Raw genomic sequence first — 19,442 nt, forward strand, 5'->3', positions numbered from 1 at the left:
TGAGATATACTGGTTTCATGTATAAAACAGTCAGAGAATGTCAATTTATGGAAATAAATAATTTTTAAATATCTGTTACCCTTACTGGGCATGATGGCTCATGCCTATAATCCCAGCACTTTGGGAGGCCGAGGCGGGTGGATCACGAGGTCAAGAGATCGAGACCATCCTGCCCAACATGGTGAAAACCCGTCTCTACTAAAAAATGCAAAAATTAGCTGGGTGTGGTGGCGTGCGCCTGTAGTCCCAGCTACTTGGGAGGCTGAGGCAGGAGTATTGCTTCAACCCAGGAGGCAGAGGTTGCAGTGAGCTGAGATCACACCACTGCACTCCAGCCTGGTGACAGAGTGAGAGTCATCTCAAAAAAAACAAAAAAAAAACAAAAAAAAAACCTGTTACCCATGAAAGATAATCAATACCTATCAAATATTGGATTAAATTAACCATGCTAAGAGCAATTAATGTAACAATAGCTCCCATAAGACCTCATTAAATAATCAAGTACTTCAAATAAATGATAGATTTAGCAAAAATCACCTAGCCGATAGCATTAGTTTCATTTTTAAAAGACTATTCTTTAGGTAGTGCTGAAAGCATAAGGCATTGATCCTTTAAAATAAGAGTAAAGGATACACAGTTTCTAGTACTTTTGACTGGGTGGTTACTTGAAACATTATTCTTCAGGAAATTCTAATTTTCCTTCAGAGATGTTAAATTTGCTGCAAGACTTCACAGAAAAATATTTTATGATATCCAAGTTCTTAATTTTTTCCCATGGGCCCGCTTCTCCCTTCAATAATTGTCAGCCAGAAAAAAGATAATTATTTGTTTAACTCTTAAACTTTTAGGTATATACTTATTTTATGGATTGTTATATGACACTGGGCAAGCTAACTTCTCTGGGTCCCAATACTATCACCTGTAAAAAAGCTGGTCTGTAGGTGATCTGTAATAGTGATCTCCATCCTCTTTCCCATCCCTACATAGATGATGGTTAGGATAAACTACCATCAGCAGCACTGGGTCCTCCAGCTACCCAGTTGGGCTGCCTGTTGCCTGCTCTTCCTTCCTTTGGAGAAATCGTTGATCTAAGATAACTTCAGCATTAAAAAATTACGAGTCTAGAGTGATCATGAGATTGAAAACAACTATCTGAAATCATGCAACCTTGAGATGCATTTTCTTTTTGAGACAGGGTCTCTCTCTATTGCCCAGGCTGGAGTGCAGTGGTACGATCCTAGCTCACTGCAGCCTCAAACTCATGGGCTCAAGGGATCCTCCTGCCTCAGCCTCCCAAGTAGCTGATACTATAGGTACACACCACTGCACCCAGCTAATTTTTTAATTTTTTGCAGAGACAGGATCTCTCTGCTACTTAAGCTGTTCTCACGTTCCTGTTCTCAAGTGATCCTCCTACCTTGGCCACCCAAAGTCTGGGGTTGCATGTGAGCCACAAGGCCGGCCTTTTTTCTTTTTTTTTTTTAAATGAAAACATCTTTTTTGCAAGGTTCTTAGTAAAAATAATTATCATAATAATACATATAAAGGAAGGGTGAAGGCTGTGCCACCAGAACTTTCAATACATTCCCTTCCTGCCACTCACTTCCATTTGATGAAATCAATAGGAAAATTGCTGTACAACAAAGAATAGTATCTGACAGGCACTGTGCCAACCTTTACCTCACACTTTGAAAGACCGGAAGAATTCAAGGCTTTAGTTTACACATGGTTTGGCTATTCTCAGACGCTAGGCAATTGTTGGGTTTCCTGATTACCTGCAAAAACATTTTCGGGTAACAGCTCATTGAGAAAAAGGGATATCTACAAAGACAGAATATGTCATTTTTTATGGATCTAGCTATTATGTTATTTGTATAGGTTGAATAATTTATATGTACTATATCAACTATTAAATTTTGGACAAATTTTTAGGCTTTGCCAGCAAAATTAGACCAAAATTTCAATTTTGAACAGAGTATAAATCTCTCTTCTCTAAATTAAAAACCCTTTCCCCTGCTTTTAGAAAACATAATTGCATAATTCAAACTCCTTCAATACTGTGACCTAGTTCCCCCTCTTAATGTTATAAAGGGCTTATGTAACTATGGTAACTAGCCAGGGAAAATTGAATGTTTTTCTGGTCAGCAATATGCAAAGTATACCATATGTGCTATTTTTTTCTCTTTGGGATAGCTAAGGGGATATTATGTTTGCCTTTTTTCTTGGTTATGAAAATATGAGATCTTATTATACCGAATTTCCTCTTCACTACAATCCTAGTCATTCACACAAGTCCCTTCGTTAAAACGTTTTAGGATCATGTTTTGCTTTTAGTAGTCATCCTAAATGCTGAATAGTACTAGAATCTAAAGCAGTAGGACTGACTGTATACACCAGTTAAATCTGTGCAGTCTAACACATAAACTCCACGTATAGGGTGATATTGCTCAGATTTCTAATATTCCTTTACAGAATCTGATATTTTCTTAACTTTGTCCTTTTTTTTTTTTTTTTTTTTTTTATGAGATGGAGTTTTGCTCTTGCTGCCCAGGCTGGAGTGCAATGGTGCCATCTCGGCTCACTGCAATCTCCGCCTCCCAGGTTCAAGCGATTCTCCTGTCTCAGCCTCTGAGTAGCTGGGATTACAGGCGCATGCCACCACGCCCAGCTAATTTTTGTATTTTTAGTAGAGATGGGGTTTCATCATATTGGTCAGGCTGGTCTCGAACTCCTGGCCTCAGGTGATCTGCCCACCTTGTGGCAAAGTGCTGGGATTACAGGCATGAGCCACCACACCTGGCCTAACTTTGTCCTTCAATCCTAGCCAAAGTGTTTTCTTAAAGCAAAAGAACTGCTAAAATGGAATTACATCTTGGAGTATATTTAGATATTGAGAAGAGATATCTCCAGTTTGTAGTGACTTTTATATATCTTTTTATTTCTATTTAAATTTTTTCTACAATAGTGTGTATTATGTAATAAAATAATAAAAAATGCTTTAAAACTGAGTTCAGTGGAGATGCAAACTATTAGGTCTTTTTTTTTTTTGAGACAGAGTCTCATTCTGTCGCCCAGGCTGGAGTGCAGTGGCATGATCTCCACTCACTGCAACCTCTGCCTCCCGGGTTCATGCCATTCTCCTGCCTCAGCCTCCCCAGTAGCTGGGACTACAGGCGCTCGCCACTACACCCAGCTAATTTTTTGCATTTTTAGTAGAGACGGGGTTTCACCGTGTTAGCCAGGATGGTCTCGATCTCCTGACCTTGTGATCTGCCCGCCTCGGCCTCCCAAAGTGCTGGGATTACAGGCCTATTAGGTTTTTCTTTAGTTGCTTTTTGTACTAATGAATTGATTTAAAGTTTTAGGGTTTTTCACTATAATTTAAGATGCTTCACTGGACCTTCTAGAACAAATTACACTCTAACACAGCTTCCTAGATTATTAAGGATTTATTTGCATCAGGTACAATTACATTTCTTACAACACGCTATCAATTGGTGACTTTTTCATATGAGGATTTCTTCTTAAATTTCTCCATATTTAAAGCAGTGATTTTAAACTACTTAAATATCTTCCTCAGAAAAACATTGCTCTCTGCTTCACTGAATTAAACAGGGAATTAACTGCCTCTTACTGGTTTGGAAAAGACCTCATTAACCAAATAAAATGCATGGGATTTGCTGGATCCTGTTAAACCAAATGTGAAAGATTTAATGAGACAATAGGAAAATTTGAATTGTGTAGTTATTAAATGATAGTAAGAAAATTTGGGGAGGCAGAATACATGGTATTATGGATATGTTTAAAGAACTGTTATCTTGGCCAGGCACGGTGGCTCACGCCTGTAATCCCAGCACTTTGGGAGGCCAAGGCAGGCGGATCACTGGAGGTCAGGAGTTCGACACCAGCTTTAACCAACATGGTGAAACCCCATCTCTACTAAAAATACAAAAATTAGCTGGGCATGGTGGCACATGCCTGTAATCTCAGCTACTTGGGAGGCTGAAGCAGGAGAATCCCTTGAACCTGGGAGGCGGAGGTTGCAAAGAGCCAAGATCGCCCCATTGCACTCCAGCCTGGGCGACGAAAGCAAGTCTCAGTCTCAAAAACAAACAAACAAAAAACAACTGTTATATTTTACCTATTCATATTATTCATATTTAAAGTATTTACAGATAAAATGATAAAAATCCAACAAGAGTGAGGGAATGTGAAGGGCTATAGATTAAATAGTCTTAGCCATATGTTGCTAAATGTTGAAGCTGGGTAAACGGTATATAAGGATTTATTGTAGTATTACTTCTGCCTTTGTCTGAAAATTTCCATAAAAGTTTAAAAATATTAAAAAGTAGAAAAAAGAAAAGGATTTCATTTATTTGGTCTGACTCAAACAGAAGCTGAATTTTCTCAGCAGGCATCTTTAGGAATCTTTCACAATTACTTGCCAGTTTGTTTTCAACCAGTTTGAAGTTGTTGCTCTCCCCAAGAGACAAGTATGGAGGCATACACATTTCCTGCCAGAGACCTCTTAAAGTCACTGACTTAGAAATTCAAGGTAATCCCAGACTAATTTGGGGAGATCAGTTACTTTTTTTTTTTTAGGGTTGCTTTATGGTAGATAATACACTGTAGAGCAAATAAATTGCCTTTTTGCTTTATTCACAGGATTAAATACCATAAATTAATTTCTAGTTGCTGAGAACGGGAGATTTTAAATTTTGCATTTAGAAGACAAGAAATTCAATCTGAAGAGGCCCCATATTTCCAGTTAAGTGACCACTCAGAAGGGAAGGACAGCACTCAATAACCAAGGTCAAGAGTTGGGTTTAGGGTTTGTGGCGATTTTTTTTTTCGGGGTGGCAAGAATAAGCCTTAGATTAACCTCTTAAAATAAATATAGCAAGAAAAGCATGTCTAAAATAATTCATACATATACATATATTATCATATTACAGTGTTTTACAGTTTTAGATCAGTGCCAGCAAAATATTCTTTGGATTGTTTTTGCTTTTTTACCAGCCTGTCCAACAGAATTATAAAAGGTGACAATAATGCTATAAATGTCTCCTATCCCATGCTCATCCCTCCTCTCATCTTGCTCTGTTCTGGAGTACTCTAGGTATTCTGTATCTTTGCCTTTTTCCCCTTCTAGTTTCTGAACACATTTCTTATCTACTTGCAGATCACTTATCAGACTGAATAAAATCCATAGGTACATTCGGTGTCTGACCTGTAACAAGGCACCCCACATTATTTTGGGCCTTTGATAAAGACCAGCTTATTCAAACTTGTGAGAAAACAAAAATTGCAGGGTTCAAGTAAAAACCAGTAAAATTCAGTTCTTCACAGTCGTGGTTTTTTGACAAGACCCGGCCGAAAGATTTCAAGAACAGTAAAATCCCCGAATGTTCTCAGAAATACTATCCACTGTACTGTCTGGGTTGCTTAATACTGGCCCAAACCTCAGTGTCCTAGGATAATAACCCAAGACAATTTCCCAGTCCTTTGAAATAGTTGACGTTCCAAGATGTCAAACTGCCTGGAGTGCTTTATTTTGGTTTGAAATTTAAAATTTCCTCTAGATAAAGATCTAGATTTCTCTTTCCAAGTCAAAGGCTAGTTACTATTAACAGCTGTTTCAAAAGTGCTCTAAATAGGTCACCATTCAGGTGTACCAACGCTGCAAACTGGATCTAAGAAGATCCAAATTTGTCACCACTCACTCACATTTTCTTTTTAACTCAAAGGTAGTACTCACAATTGGGCTTGTTTACATACGCATTCCATTAAAATTCTCCATGCATTCATTCTATTTGCACCCACTTCTTTCAAAAATGTCCATCTGTAATTAAAATCAGCTCCTCTGCCTGGCATCTCGTTTACACTACACCGAAATTAAACCCCACTAGGAGATCACGTAGATCATGGGGCCGAGGGCCCGCCCGCTGACTAGGTTTTTACTCGCGTCTCCTCCATGCCCCAGGTCCCCTCCGATTGCAGTCCTGGGGCAGGACTGAGCAAAAAGTCCCGTAAAGCTGGCGTGTGCCCCACTGCGCCAGGAAGCCTCACCGACGTCCTGTGCTTAAATGTTCTGACACCCCCCAAAAGCAGCTGTTTTTAAAGGCTGCCTGTGGGACCAATGCGTTGGCAGGCAGATGCCGTCCCGCATCCCCTCCCCCTAAATGACACAAAAGATTCCAGCGCAGGGGAAGGGCCACGAAACCCGCAGGGCACACGACGCCGGGGGCCGGAGGGAGCACCGCCTACCTCCCTGATCGGGCCCGGCAGGAGGCGGGCGGCAGCCCCAGGCGAGCTCGGAGGCGGCGGGAACGCAGCCGCCGCGCATGCCGGGAGCCGCCCGCCGCCCGCCGGGGCTCGCAGTCCCGAAGGCCTCGCTCCAGGTCGTCCGAAAAGGAACCGCCTGCTGCTCCTTTGCAGGCTCGCGAGGAGCCGCACTCGGACCGCCTAATGGGGAAAAAGCCGGTGTGGCCGGGCGGAGCTAGCCGAGCGGAGCTGCCCCTCCCCGCGGGGAGGACGCCACGAATGACCGAGCCGCCTACCCTCCCGGGTCCCATTCAGACGCGGGGCGCAGAAACTGGCTCCCCGGGCTTCCCCTTTAAGGGGGGCGGGGCGTGGCCTGCCGTTTGGCCGCCCCCCACACCCTCCCCCACTAGCCCAGAGCCGGCAGACCAATCGCCCGGGCGGCGGAGCGAAGGCGGGAGAATGCGAACCCTCCGGTAGGCGGTAGGGGCGGGCCCCGGCCTTATTCGGAGCGAGCGCTGCGCAGGCGCAGAGGCGGCCGCGGGCGGAGGGGCGGGGGCAGGCTAGCGGGAGGCTCTCCGTCAAGCACGGAGGGTGACTGGGGACAGGCGGGCGGCGACGGGCTTGTCATGGGGATCCGGGCTGCGAGACGGCACTCGTAGCATCTGGGGACTCCGAGGGGGACAGGAAGTGTCAGCGCCCGGGACCCCGGCGCCGGCCCCGCCGAGGGGATCCCCACTGCTCCGGTCCTGGAGCGGGAGGGGAGAAAGGAGGGAGCCCCGGTTTCGCCCCGCCCCTGGGCTGGTGCTGCGGGGGCGGGGAGTGAGGGCTGCTCTGGGGGGAGTGGAGATCGGGGAGCGCGGCCGTGCCCTCTCGAGCGGCTGCGGGGTCCCCGCGGCGCCGGGCTGCTGAGCTGAGGGCCCGCGGCGGCCGCGGCCGGTGCATGTGCGGCTGCTGGATGCGGAGGCGGCGGCGACGGCGCGGATCGGCAGGATGTTAGGGCAGCAGCAGCAGCAACTGTACTCGTCGGCCGCGCTCCTGACCGGGGAGCGAAGCCGGCTGCTCACCTGCTACGTGCAGGACTACCTTGAGTGCGTGGAGTCGCTGCCCCACGACATGCAGAGGAACGTGTCTGTGCTGCGAGAGCTGGACAACAAATATCAAGGTAAGGGCGGCGGGGCTGCCGGCCTCGGGAGCCGGTGGCGGGGAGCCTGTCCGGGGGAGTGCCACCTTCCCTTTCTCCCGTGACAGTCTCCCCGAGCGCACCCGAGGGTCTGCCGAGCGGGACAGTGAGGACTGGAAACCGGGTTGGCGGCCCTCTCTTGCCCCGCGGTGGGCGAGTACTTCTCTGGGGTCCCCGGAGTGGGGGTGGGGGCCGCTCGTCAGCCCCCGCTGCAGACCCAGCGGCTGCAGCTGCCGCTGAGGGGAATCAGCCATTTTAAGCAGCAAGCATTTGTTCAGGCGCTCGCCCGCCCCGTGCCGCAGACCCTACCGCCCCGGCCCGGGACTGCAGCCGGGCAAGGGTCGGAGGGAGTGAGCGGCCGGGCTCCCGCTGGTCTGCGGGGCGCGCTTCCCCACCTCACTCGCCCCCACCCCGGAGTGCGGGTGCTTTGGAACGTGCGGGGGGAGGGGGCGAGAGGCCGCAGAGGCGGACTGAGGGGGCCTTCCTCCGCGCTCCTGCCCCGGCCCAGAGGAGAGCAGTCCGTTCCGCTCTCTCGCCCCGGGAAAGTTCGCGGGCGCCCCGCGTCGCAGCCCTAGCTCAGTTCTTTCGGCAAAATGGTTAAGAGGGGAGGGGTCCCCCCGCGGGAGAGGAAGAGAGGGGCGTGTGTGGCGGGGAGGGCCCCCGCGTCGGGGGCGGGGCCTGCGGGCGTGACGTGTGGGCGTGGGAGGGGCGCGGCGCGCGTTCCCGCGGGCCTGGAAAATGGCTGGTCGCGAGAGGGGCGGCGGCGAGCTGGCTGCTGGGGAGGGAGTCGGGGCTGTGCGGGGGCGTTGGTTCGGCCCCAGCGGAGCCCGAGTAGGGATTTGCAGCATGTTTTGCGGTGATGTTTCCAGCCTCTTTCCCAACCAATGGATCAGGACGGCGATCAGCAGCTCGGACCGTCGCGGATCCTGGCTCCGCGTAGGTTCCGGAACATGTGTCACTTCCGGGCTTCAGGAGGAAGTGGGTTGGTTGACTGGGCAACCGCCTGGCGTCCCCGAGCCCTTGCTTCTCCGACTTTAAGTGTTGAGGCGAAACCACCCTTTGCGGGCTGACCCGGGAACCCGGGACAGAATCGACCTTCCTTACAGTGTTATCACCTACTATCGGTGGTGCTACTAGGAGGGCAGTTTAAAAGGGGAAATGTGTTGCGCTTAATAACCTTGAATCGAGGAACAGACCTTGAACATAGTTTGGAAACAGCCATACAAACTTTAAAGATAATTTCCTGGACCCATTCTCTGTTTTTGTAGACACGCCAGTAATCCTATAGTTTAAAAGTCTCTAAGGAATCCACTTCTTGGGTGACATAAGTGTCTCTGATTTTTTTTTAGTTTATAAATTTGTTTCTGTTTTCTGAATCCATAGGATTCATAGGACTGATCCGTGTTGGGGGGGAGGGGAGGGAATTAAAACTGATGCGCTGGGTCCAGACCATTATATAAATATTTCTTTTACAGATTACAAAGAGTTTAAGTAACTCGTCCAGTTAATTAGATATAGAATATTTGGCTCCAGAGCCTGCTACTTTAGATGCATAACCTTGTTTTCAAACAATTTAAATGTTAATAAAAACTGTCCAAGGGGATTTCTACACATACGGAGCGCAAACATGAATGGTAACCTAAAAATGATATGTGCTTAATAATTGTATATGGAACCTTTCTAGTTTTTCAGATAACACCTAAGTTTGTAAAGCTTGTAGTTTGTGTTGTTGTTGTTGTTGTTTTAGACAGTCTTGCTCTGTCCCCTAGGCTGGAGTGCAGTGGCTCGATCTTGGCTTACTGCAACCTCTGCCTCGCGGGTTCAAGTGATTCTCCTGCCTCAGCCTCCCGGGTAGCTGGGATTACAGGCACCTGCCATCACGCCCGGCTAAGTTTTGTATTTTTAGTAGAGACGGAGTTTCATCATGTTGGCTAGGATGGTCTTGAACTCCTGACCTCAGGTGATCCGCCCGCCTCGGCCTCCGAAAGTGCTGGTATTACAGGCGTGAGCCACCGTGCCCAGCAAGCTTGCAGTTTTTTACATTTCTTTGAAGGCACGTGTTTCCTTTCACAAGAGTTAAGCTATTTGAAGTTGGTGAGGGATACTATAATTTGTTGACAGGGAAATCTGCTTTCGGATCATCTATAATTGTCAGGTATTAATAGCTCTGGTAACATTAGTAATGTAGTAGGCCTTACAAGATTGAGAGATTATAAAAATTCTTAGCTCTACGAAGTTTGTGATTAGTGATTAAAAACTCATCTAGTTTTCACTCTGCACGTGGTTACTGAGCTCAACTTTCACAGTTTTATGTTTATATTTTGGGTTCAGATTTCATGTTTTTTGTGTCTTCACTAGTGCTTAAGTATTTTCTGGTTTTGGATCTAATATTTCTAGCAATATTTAGTGATATAAATTATATAGGCAGTCAAATTTCTCTCACCTACTTGAGACACTTTCAGAACTGCTGAAAAACTTATGACAAATAAAGAAGAAAACAATTTCACAATTGAAGTACTTATGGGATAGGGTTATTAGAGAACCTTTATTTTTATTCTAGTGTTCTCACTCATAATTTCTTAGATAAATAACAACCTTCAAACTAAACTTTGATACTTAATTTCAAGTGCCTTTCATATAGTTTATAGGAAGTGCTTACACTGCGAGGTCAGACATACAGGTCTGGTACAGTTCAAAGTCTGGGGTTCTTACCTCTTGAGTTGCAGTTTTTTTCATAAGCAGAAGTGATGGCTTCCTCATGGGGTTGCTGTGGGGATTAACTGAGAAAATCTTTACCACATAGAAGGGGCTGAGTAAATGTTAATTTCTTGTCTTCTTTCACTATATAATAAGGTATCTTAAAAATTTTTTTTATCTCAGCTATCAATGTGCTGGTATGATGTATACTGTACTTAGCCTCTAACACCTGATTATTAGGTACAAAATATTTGAAAAAAGGTTTGCCTCTTTTTTTTTTAATCCTCAGTTTTTTATGTGTCTGAGGGAACTAGTTTCCTTATTTTTCCTGTAGGGAAATTAGGTTCTTAAGAAATCTGCTTAGATGCCGAGCTAAGCAAATGGAATAGACATGAACTTTGTTCAAAAATATGCTATGCAGGTATAAGTACTCTTAACTGTGTGGTGGCACTTTGTTATATATTCCAAGTTTGACAGTTGTACATCAAGTGTGAGTACCTGCAATTTCCAGGGAGAAGCTAATTAATGAGTTCTATTGAATATTTGCTTTTGTGTGCCTTACTTGCAGACAGTCCCAATGTATATATGTACTTGTCTAACATTTCTGTTTTTAATAATTATAATATTGGAATATAAAACTAGTATGCCATGTGGTATGAAAAATACCATGCGGACAGAACTCTTTGAGATAGCATTACATCTTGTAAGAATGAGAAATAAAACAGATTTGAACAAAACTAATCTTAAGTAAATTTTTGGTGACATCTGAAATTATATTTTCAGATTTTTGGATACCTTCTAGTGACTCAGCTATTTTTATTTGATTTAAGTAAGTGTATTCCACGTGCCATACAACTAAATCAGCAGTTCAGAAAGCCTAGAACCAACTACTGATTTATCTACAAAGGCAGAATGATCGAACGCTGACTTTATTGTAATTTTGTTAGTGGTTTGGTCAGTTGATGCCAGAACCAGAACCTACTCTGGAAATAGTTTTACTCTGGAAATAGTTTCATTTTCAGAATTTCCCATGTGAGGCTAAAGTAGAGCCACTAAAAGTAAGATGATGAGAAGCTAAGACTTGCTTATGCCTTCTTTGTTAAGAATGTATGATGTGAAAGTGAAGCTATAGTATCTCCGGAGTCATGTCACAAGTCATTGATTGGACTGTAAATCCTGTAAACACAGTTGGGCAGTAATCTATAGCCTAGTCCTATAACCTTTTCAAGTTTTAGAGCTGGACCCCAGCCTGCAAATTTTATATATAGGGTTGTTTTGAAGGTATTACAGCACTTAGTAGACTAAGGTGGCATTCAGTGTTCCTGCCCATGAGAAATACTTTTGATCATTAATTAGCCAAACATCTCTTACCCTTTTTTTTTTTTTTTTTTTTTTCTTTGAGACGGGAGTTTTGCTCTGTCGCCCAGGCTGGAGTGCAGTGGTGCAATCTCGGCTCACTGCAACCTCCGCCTTCTGGGTTCAAGCAGTTCTCTGCCTCAGCCTCCCAAGTAGCTGAAATGATGAGGGGCGTCTGCCACCATGCCCGGCTAATTTTTGCATTTTTAGTAGAGACAGGGTTTCACCATGTTGGCCAGGTTGGTCTTGAACTCCTGACCTCAGGTGATCTACCTGCCTCATCCTCCCAAAGTGCTGGGATTACAGGCGTGAGCCACCATACCCAGACTCTTTTTAATATAGATTAATGAGTATTAGTTTTGTGTTTTTTCTTTTCATTACTTTATTTCTAACTATACTTCCATATTAGATAATGTGGTCTTTGTATGAAATAGTTTTTAATGTATATGTACCAAAGAGGAGTGTGGTTTCATGGTTTGAGTTCTAACTTCAATTCTGTAAAAAAATAACTAACTTGGAAATGTTGTGTCTGCTAACACATGATAACGTTCTCATTTTTCCTTTTTTAGAAACGTTAAAGGAAATTGATGATGTCTATGAAAAATATAAGAAAGAAGATGATTTAAACCAGAAGAAACGTCTACAGCAGCTTCTTCAGAGAGCACTAATTAATAGTCAAGAATTGGGAGATGAAAAAATACAGATTGTTACACAAATGCTCGAATTGGTGGAAAATCGGGCAAGACAAATGGAGTTACATTCACAGTGTTTCCAAGATCCTGCTGAAAATGAACGAGCCTCAGATAAAGCAAAGATGGATTCCAGCCAACCAGAAAGATCTTCAAGAAGACCCCGCAGACAGCGGACCAGTGAAAGCCGTGATTTATGTCACATGGCAAATGGGATTGAAGACTGTGATGATCAGCCACCTAAAGAAAAGAAATCCAAGTCAGCAAAGAAAAAGAAACGCTCCAAGGCCAAGCAGGAAAGGGAAGCTTCACCTGTTGAGTTTGCAATAGATCCTAACGAACCTACATACTGCTTATGCAACCAAGTGTCTTATGGGGAGATGATAGGATGTGACAATGAACAGTGTCCAATTGAATGGTTTCACTTTTCATGTGTTTCACTTACCTATAAACCAAAGGGGAAATGGTATTGCCCAAAGTGCAGGGGAGATAATGAGAAAACAATGGACAAAAGTACTGAAAAGACAAAAAAGGATAGAAGATCGAGGTAGTAAAGGCCATCCACATTTTAAAGGGTTATTTGTCTTTTATATAATTCGTTTACTTTCAGAAAATGTTTTAGGGTAAATGCATAAGACTATGCAATAATTTTTAATCATTAGTATTAATGGTGTATTAAAAGTTGTTGTACTTTGTCTGTGACCTTAATTTTCTGCACTGAATTACCAAATATTTCGAACCAGGTAGTCTTCAGATCACCTGATGAAAGGAGCAGGGAACAGGAAGAGGGTGGTGTAAACATTATAAAAATTTCACAAACCATGCCTATTTCATTTTCACTTAAAACTGCAATGCTGTTTTTTGGGTAAACACAAAAGTTTCACTAGCATTTTAGTTATACATGCTTAAAAAAATGTTAGATACAGTGAGAGTTCTCTTAAGCATCAAATGATCTTGGGTACTTTAAAATACAGACACTATGCCATTTGAGCTTCTTTTTCCCTAGCCCTATTTATACGTTGGCTTGTTCATCTCTAGTCTTCCAGGAGTTTAAGGAACTGGAGATAAGAGTAATTTGGGATTCCACGTGGAATAATGTGCTCTTATGAGAGTACGTGCTGCTGTCTTTTGCTTAGTAGCATTTTGATCCACTGCCAGTAGCCCATTTGTCAATGCCTTGCTGCTGTTTTGTAGATATACTTAATCTAGTGCTTAATAAGGGAGTTGTTTTGTGTTTTGTTTTAATTGGGACAGTAAGAGTAGTTAGGATACCAAAAATATACATTGGCTTACATTGGCAAACTTTGTGTTATATAGTATCACGGCTCAAGTTTGAACAATTTAAAAATTCATGTTAATTAATAGTATTTTCCAAGTGACCTGCTGCCAGGATGCCTAGTCACAGGCCTATCAGTGGAAAAGGGCATAATAGTAGTCTTTACATATTGCCTTTATGTCAGAGAGTTGTTTTAAATGGTTTTGCTAGTGGTTATTGTTCATTTCTGTCCCAATCAGTGACTATTTTAAATAATAGTGTATTTACCTTTTTAACTTCTAGTATTGGTGCTGTTTGATGTTTTCACATTTAATTAACTTATTTCATCATAATAATGCAATTAATGTATGTGTAAATTGAATTTTCCAAGATTCTGATATTTGAAGAGTAAGCATCTTGTTGGATATATGTCCATATGTTTAGAGAAGGTTTTGGTTTTGGGGGCAGCAGATTGACTAGTTCTTTAAATCTATGTGTAACATATGTTTTATTCCTCATTTCTTCCTAATCTGATGATCTTGATTCTTTTTGATTAACATGAAAAATCCTGTCTGCTTGTTTTGGGGGAAAAAAAATGCTTTTTTTCTCTTCTAGCTCTCCTGTGTGACTTTTAGGCATGTCATTTCACCTCGTCTGGGTGTCAGGTCATTCACCTGTAAAATGAGTTGGCTTAAATATCTCCAAGATTCCTTGGAAATTTCTAGTATTTGCACTATAGTGAGGATTTTAATAATGACATGACTTCTCTTTCATTAATTTTGTCCTTCATTCTGAGGTATAAAGATAGTTTAAAGGTGAGTTTGGAGATGGGTAAATGTGCAATATTTGTTAGCTTCTGTCCTAAGAATATTTGGATTCATGACTGGAGCTAGTTGATTCTATTACCTTTTGAGTGAGAAACGTTAGACAGCATGATTAAGAATTTAGGAGATCCTTTCTCATCATCATAACTTAGTTGAATTGTAAGGAAATCCTTTTCCTCTTGAGAATATGGCATTTTGTTTTAGTGATTACAACCTTGTTACCAGAATGGAGCTTTTTACTTGACACCATTAAAAATATCAGTATGGACAAAACCCCCAAAGCCTTCAGATGCGACTTACATAGAAGTCACCACTTTTTCATACATAAATCTGCCTTGGCAGATGGGAGAAAAGAATCAACTTCCTAATAGAAATGCCCAAGTTTGGATTAGACTTGACGGGAAAACGAACCTGGAAAATCCTGGAAGGTGTGCTCTCTTTAAGACCTAATATCTGAAACAGTTTTATGAATTTTTTGTTTTGTTTTCTACGCATCTTGGAAATAGAAGTCTTAAGCGTGCGTAGCATTAGGACTGGAATTGCTTTTGTTGAGTATTCTGGATCTCATATCATGGTTACCAACTCATACTGTATATACCAGTGGTTCCGAAACTTAACGTTGGAATTACCTGGGAGTTTCAACAAATACTGATATCTGTGCCCCACCCTCAGCAATTGTGATCTAAATTCATTTGGAATGTGGCTTAAGCATTAGAATTTTTAAAAGATCCCCATTCTAATATATAGAAATGTTTTGGAACCACTGCCACATTTCACAGTTTTCAACTTATTGAAAGCTGCTGTGGATTGTCTACATCCAGATTTATGCAAATCTGAAGCATATACAGATGCTTATACACACGTGAGAGTATCTCCTGCCCCCAGTGGCTCCACCACCAGTGCTTGAATACTCAACATCTAAGTGCTTCTTAATGTGCCAGGCGCCGTTTTAAGCAGTTGTGGTGTAAAAAGGAAATATCCCTGCTTGTGGACGATACATTCTAGTGGAGGAGTCAGATATATAAAATGTCAGGTAAATTGCTAAAGTGAAAGGGAAACTGAGTAAAGGGCTGGAAATGAATGGAAGGGGGGGGGTGGCGAGTCTTTTATTTATGGTAACTTAAAAAGGTGTCTCTAAGGAAGTAATCCTTACAGCTAAGAGCAGAAATAAGGCAGGCAAAGATTTGAGGGAGGGAGGAGGGAACAAGCTTGGCAGTTTGACCAAAGCAGGGCATTAGAGCACAGTGTACAAGGGGCTAGGAACTGGGGACTCTTGGAAGTCATGGTAGGAAACTTGGGAAGCCATTGAGGGGTTTGAGCCATGGTCTGACATATTTGAAGGTCACTGGATACTGTGTATACAATATTATAGGGAACCTGAGTGAAAATAGGGAGATTTAGGAGAAGCAACTCAGAAGATTTAATAGCAACTCAGAAGTCTTCACATGGAGTGTTGGTGGCTTAGCCTAGGGTGGTAGCAGCAGCAGTAGTGGCTAGTGGTAGGACGCTGTGTACTAAAGGTACAGCCAACAGAACTTTGGCCCAGGAATTGGAAGGCAAAGAAATGACAAGAGTGACTCGGGTTTTTGGCCTGAAGGGGAAAAAGAATAAAAATTTATGGTTTGTGCTTAGGTTTGAGATGCCTGATAGATTTCTAGTAGAATCCAGCATGGAGCCCCGCATGTGACTGTTGGGGTAATAGGAGGTAAACATTTTGGTGAGTCATCTCTGTGGCATTTGAAGCCGTGTGACTGAAATTACTCAGGAAATTAGAGCTTCTCAAATGTTAATAAGCATGTATGGTTAAGATACAGATTCTGCTTCAGATCTGATGTGGGGCCCGAGGGTCTGCATTTCTAGCAAGCTTCTCAGTGATGCTGATGCCGCTGGGCCAGGGCCCACATTTTGAGTAGCAACCAAGTAGATGGGGAGGAGAGAGGGTCAGCCCTGTGTCACTCCAACATCTAAAATGGGGAGGAGCCAGCAAAGGAACCTGAGAGCTCTCCGTGACATGAAATAAAGTGTTTCAAGAAGGGAGTCGTCGGCTCATTCAGGTGCTGTTGAAGGAAGATGAACACAGAACTAACTGTTAGATTGGGGGAATTGTCATTAACAAGCTGCAAGTTTGGAGGCTGGATTGTGAGCAGAAGGGGACTGAAATAGAGATGGCAACTGCAGACAAGCCTTGCAAAGGGGAACAGAGATGGGTTATAACTGAGGCGGAGGTGAGCTAAGGGAGGACTTGAGCTATTCGGGAAATAGTATGGCATGATTGACTGTATGCTCGTGGAATTCCATTAGGAGAGGCAAGTGAACGCTGTTGATGGGGAAACTGAATAGGCAAGACGGAGTGGGATGCAGGACTCAGGAGAGGCTGGTCTCAGTAGGCAGAAGGGGCAGTGCTTTGTCCGTGTACACGGGGAGGGCAGCACTTTTATTCACTTACTCAAATATTTATTGTGCACCTATTTGCAAGGCATCGTTTGTACTGGGGATAAAGCAGTGACCAAAATGAGACAGTCTGTAACCTTGTGGAGCTTAGATTCTGGAGTGAATGGGGCGTATATGCAGGTAGGTTGCTAACTTTGTTATTGGGAAAATGATAGATTCCACTTTCCCAGCTGAGGAAGTGATGGGGAAGGGAGTTGGAAGTCTGTAGGAATGAGAGGTGTGGATCACCACCTGGGAGAGTAGGAGAGTGAATGGCCCTGGAATGCCAGGACTGTGGCCAAGCTGCAGGTTTGGGTCAAAACTTCACATAAGCAGACTACTCATTTTGTTGCCTGGATGCAGGCATGAAAAAATAAACACAAAAAATAACAGAAAATTTCAAAATCTCTACAGTACACCAGAAAAATTGCATCTCCCCAATCCTTTTCATATACCTATTAGGTGGCTTCCTCTGGGGTTCTGCCCTCATTCCCCCTCCTGAAATGGAAGGAGCAAATTTTCAAGGAGCAGTTAATGTAAATAAGCTAGACAGCTAGACGGCTCTTCGGTGCTTTCTGAATCAAGTACTTAGTAGTTTTATGTTGTTCAAAATGTATTTTAAGTGAAGTTAGTTATTTTGGGACTTCCTTTACTATATTGCCTAAACTGTACATCAATTAGAGAAACCACAGCTCCTTCATCGTCTCCTATTTCAATGCGAGGGAAGTGGTCTGGACCAAGATTCCAGAGATGTGGACTCAACCTGTGATCCTGGACAGGTCACTCGTCCTCTTTGGCCTGTAGTTTGTTCAGCTGAAAAATGACTGATTTAATATATGGTTACCTAAAAGTGTGGCTGTTATTCATGTCTTAACATTAGTCTGAGGAAAGAGGTCTCCTGGTCACAAACTTACTAATTGGGTAGTTTATAAAATAACAGCTTTAATTCACGTGCGTGGTAAGTAGACTTTAAAGCAGGGCTTTCTAAACTTCAGACACCACAGACAGATCTTGATGGATTTTGCCATGTCTGCACACCATTCTAATTTTATATTTAAAACTACTATGTGCTTAGTACTTTTAAAGTCAACTATTGTTTATGTAAATTTATTTTAAAAAGGAAGCATATCACTTTGGCAAATGGAAAATTAGTATCACTTTCTGTGACTAGAAGACTACCTTAAAATGTAATAAAAACAGTGTTATTAAACTCTAGCTATGCAGTATGGCCAGTGAAGAGAGCCCAAAGTCTATCCTTTTTTTAATTAAAAGGTGTGATTAGTAAGTAACGTTAGGTAAGGGTAAAAGACACGTGAACACCAAATTGAGTCCTTCTGCATGATGTGATCAAATGGATTTTGAGACTTTTCTTGAGTACTTACCATCCTACTCTGGAAAACACTTTAACAAAAGGTTAACCACTGCAGTTCCTTGACTATCAGTATAAAACAAATATTAACATTTCTTAGTTTAACAGCAGTTGTCTAGCTGCATGCAGATGGAATGTTGCCTCTTAATTAAGGTTTCTGTAAACCTCATAAGGTATTTGCCAACATTGTCTATATCAGTACTAGAGTGACATTATCCTGACCCCAAAGGAGTTTCTAGTCTTACCTCTTTTTTCATCTGAGGATTAAAAATGGCACCTCCTCAGTGCATCTCTCTCTTTTTTTTTTTTTTTTTTTTTTTTTACACGGAGTCTTGCTCTGTCACCCAGGCTGGAGTGCAGTTGTGCGATCTTGGCTCATGGCAACCTCAGCCTCCCAGGTTCAAGCAATTCTCCTGCCTCAGCCTCCCAAGTAGCTGGGATCACAGGCGTGTACCACCACGCCTGGCTAATTTTTATATTTTTTGTACAGACAGGATTTTACCGTGTTGACCAGGCTGGTCTCGAACTCCTGGCCTCAAGTGATCCGCCCCCCTTGGCTTCCCAAAGTGCTGGGATTACAGGCCTGAGCCGGGCCTCAGTGCATCTCTTTGGGAGCTGAGAGAGGTTTCCTGGGCCAGCCTTGCAATACCATCACTCTTGGGCCCAGCATTCCAGACCTGAAAAATCCTTAGAATTACCCAGATAATTTCCTCAGTTATCCACTAGCTAGTGAGTTCTTCATTTAGCAGTCTCTATTATAAAAACAAAAATTCCAATTTCCTTACAAATTGGATAAAAGCAACATGTCCATGTCTGTCATAAACATGGGAGGAATGAGATTTTTACTGCAGCAGTGTATTTTGGTATTTTGGATAGCTGTGTACCTATGAGAGCTAAAGTAGTCTTTCAGATTTTAATTGTATTGGATAAAAATTTTCCTGCCTTCTTAAATATGTCCTTAAATTCTTCTTGGCATATAGTAAGACAAACAAACATTTAATGTATTCATCCTTTGACTCAACACCATGTGATTATACAGTGATATTCTGAAATCTTGCTCCAGTGTGGAGGACCATTTGCCTCTGTACTTGCTTCCGACTGGTTTTTAAAATAAATTTGGCTGCTTTTGATATTTTTCATGCTTCCTTGCTTCTAAAACTGTCTGCCTTGTAGTTTGTATCCCTCTTAATTTGTTGTGTGTTGGAAAAGCATTTGGTTGAATTTGTGTCTAGCTTCAGAATAAATAGATTCTAAGAGAGTATCTAGTGCTTGACTTCAATGTATGGTTTTTTTTGTTTGTTTTTTGGGGTTTTTTTGAGACGAGTTTCGCTTTTGTTGCCCAGGCTGGAGTGCAATGGTGCGATCTTGGCTCACCGCA

The 19,442-nt window shown here is 42.8% G+C and overlaps 1 protein-coding gene and 1 long non-coding RNA gene across 3 annotated transcripts; both read left to right on the forward strand.

Moving 5' to 3' along the window:
- Nucleotides 1-4,081: 4,081 nt before the first annotated feature.
- Nucleotides 4,082-5,310, forward strand: LOC134761322 (uncharacterized). Its single transcript, XR_010139830.1, has 2 exons — nt 4,082-4,555; nt 4,666-5,310. It is a non-coding gene; the product is annotated as an uncharacterized LOC134761322 (long non-coding RNA).
- A 1,486-nt stretch (nt 5,311-6,796) lies between these two features.
- Nucleotides 6,797-19,196, forward strand: ING2 (inhibitor of growth family member 2). Of its 2 annotated transcripts, none has more exons than XM_002815331.6 (2): nt 6,797-7,426; nt 12,067-14,538. In XM_002815331.6, the coding sequence occupies exons 1-2, from the start codon at nt 7,255-7,257 to the stop codon at nt 12,735-12,737; spliced, it is 843 nt and encodes a 280-aa protein (XP_002815377.1). In that variant the 5' UTR covers nt 6,797-7,254; the 3' UTR covers nt 12,738-14,538. The 2 variants fall into 2 exon arrangements, with proteins under 2 accessions (XP_002815377.1, XP_009238760.1); XM_009240485.4 differs by lacking the exon at nt 6,797-7,426 and adding an exon at nt 8,136-8,380 and having other exon boundaries at nt 12,067-19,196.
- The last annotated feature ends 246 nt before the right edge of the window (nt 19,197-19,442 follow it).

The sequence above is a fragment of the Pongo abelii genome, chromosome 3, assembly GCF_028885655.2.
Source record: "Pongo abelii isolate AG06213 chromosome 3, NHGRI_mPonAbe1-v2.0_pri, whole genome shotgun sequence".
NCBI lineage: Eukaryota > Metazoa > Chordata > Mammalia > Primates > Hominidae > Pongo > Pongo abelii.